Source organism: Corvus brachyrhynchos, unplaced genomic scaffold, assembly GCF_000691975.1.
Source record: "Corvus brachyrhynchos isolate BGI_N302 unplaced genomic scaffold, ASM69197v1 scaffold624, whole genome shotgun sequence".
NCBI lineage: Eukaryota > Metazoa > Chordata > Aves > Passeriformes > Corvidae > Corvus > Corvus brachyrhynchos.
The window spans coordinates 21322-21700 of record NW_008237889.1 but is presented as its reverse complement, the minus strand read 5'-3'; the positions used below and the strand labels follow the sequence as shown (position 1 = coordinate 21700).

Here is a 379-nt window from a genome sequence, read left to right as displayed (position 1 = left end):
CGCGGGGGGGGGGCGGCCCGGCCAGCCACTGGCTGTAGTTCCAGGGGCTCCGGTCGGTCCAGTGGCAGCTTGGGTATGGGATCTGCCAGCAGAGAAAGGGTGTGGGGACCCCCAGCACTGGGGACAGTGGGGTGGGAATGGGACATCCAGGCTGGGCACTAGGGATGCTGGGGCAAGGCTGGAGCACCCAAGCGGGCACTGCGGACACGGGTGGAGTTGCAGCCCTGCTGGTGGGCACTGAGAACGCTGGGAATGGGATCGGGAACCCAGGTTGTGCACTGGGAACAGCGGGACGGGGCTGGGACACCCGGGGTGGGCACTGGGGACACTGGGAGGAGGCAGGGTGCCCCGAGGCCAGGGCGGTGGCGGTGGGACGGGG

At 70.2% G+C, this 379-nt stretch overlaps 1 protein-coding gene across 1 annotated transcript in view; it reads right to left on the bottom strand.

Moving 5' to 3' along the window:
- Window positions 1-158: 158 nt before the first annotated feature.
- SLC43A3 (solute carrier family 43 member 3) overlaps window positions 159-379 on the bottom strand; it is an 8556-nt gene continuing 8335 nt past the window's right edge. The window contains exon 6 of the mRNA XM_017732752.1: window positions 159-278. Within this exon, the coding sequence (XP_017588241.1) occupies window positions 159-278 (120 nt within the window). The remainder of the gene's footprint in view (window positions 279-379) is intronic.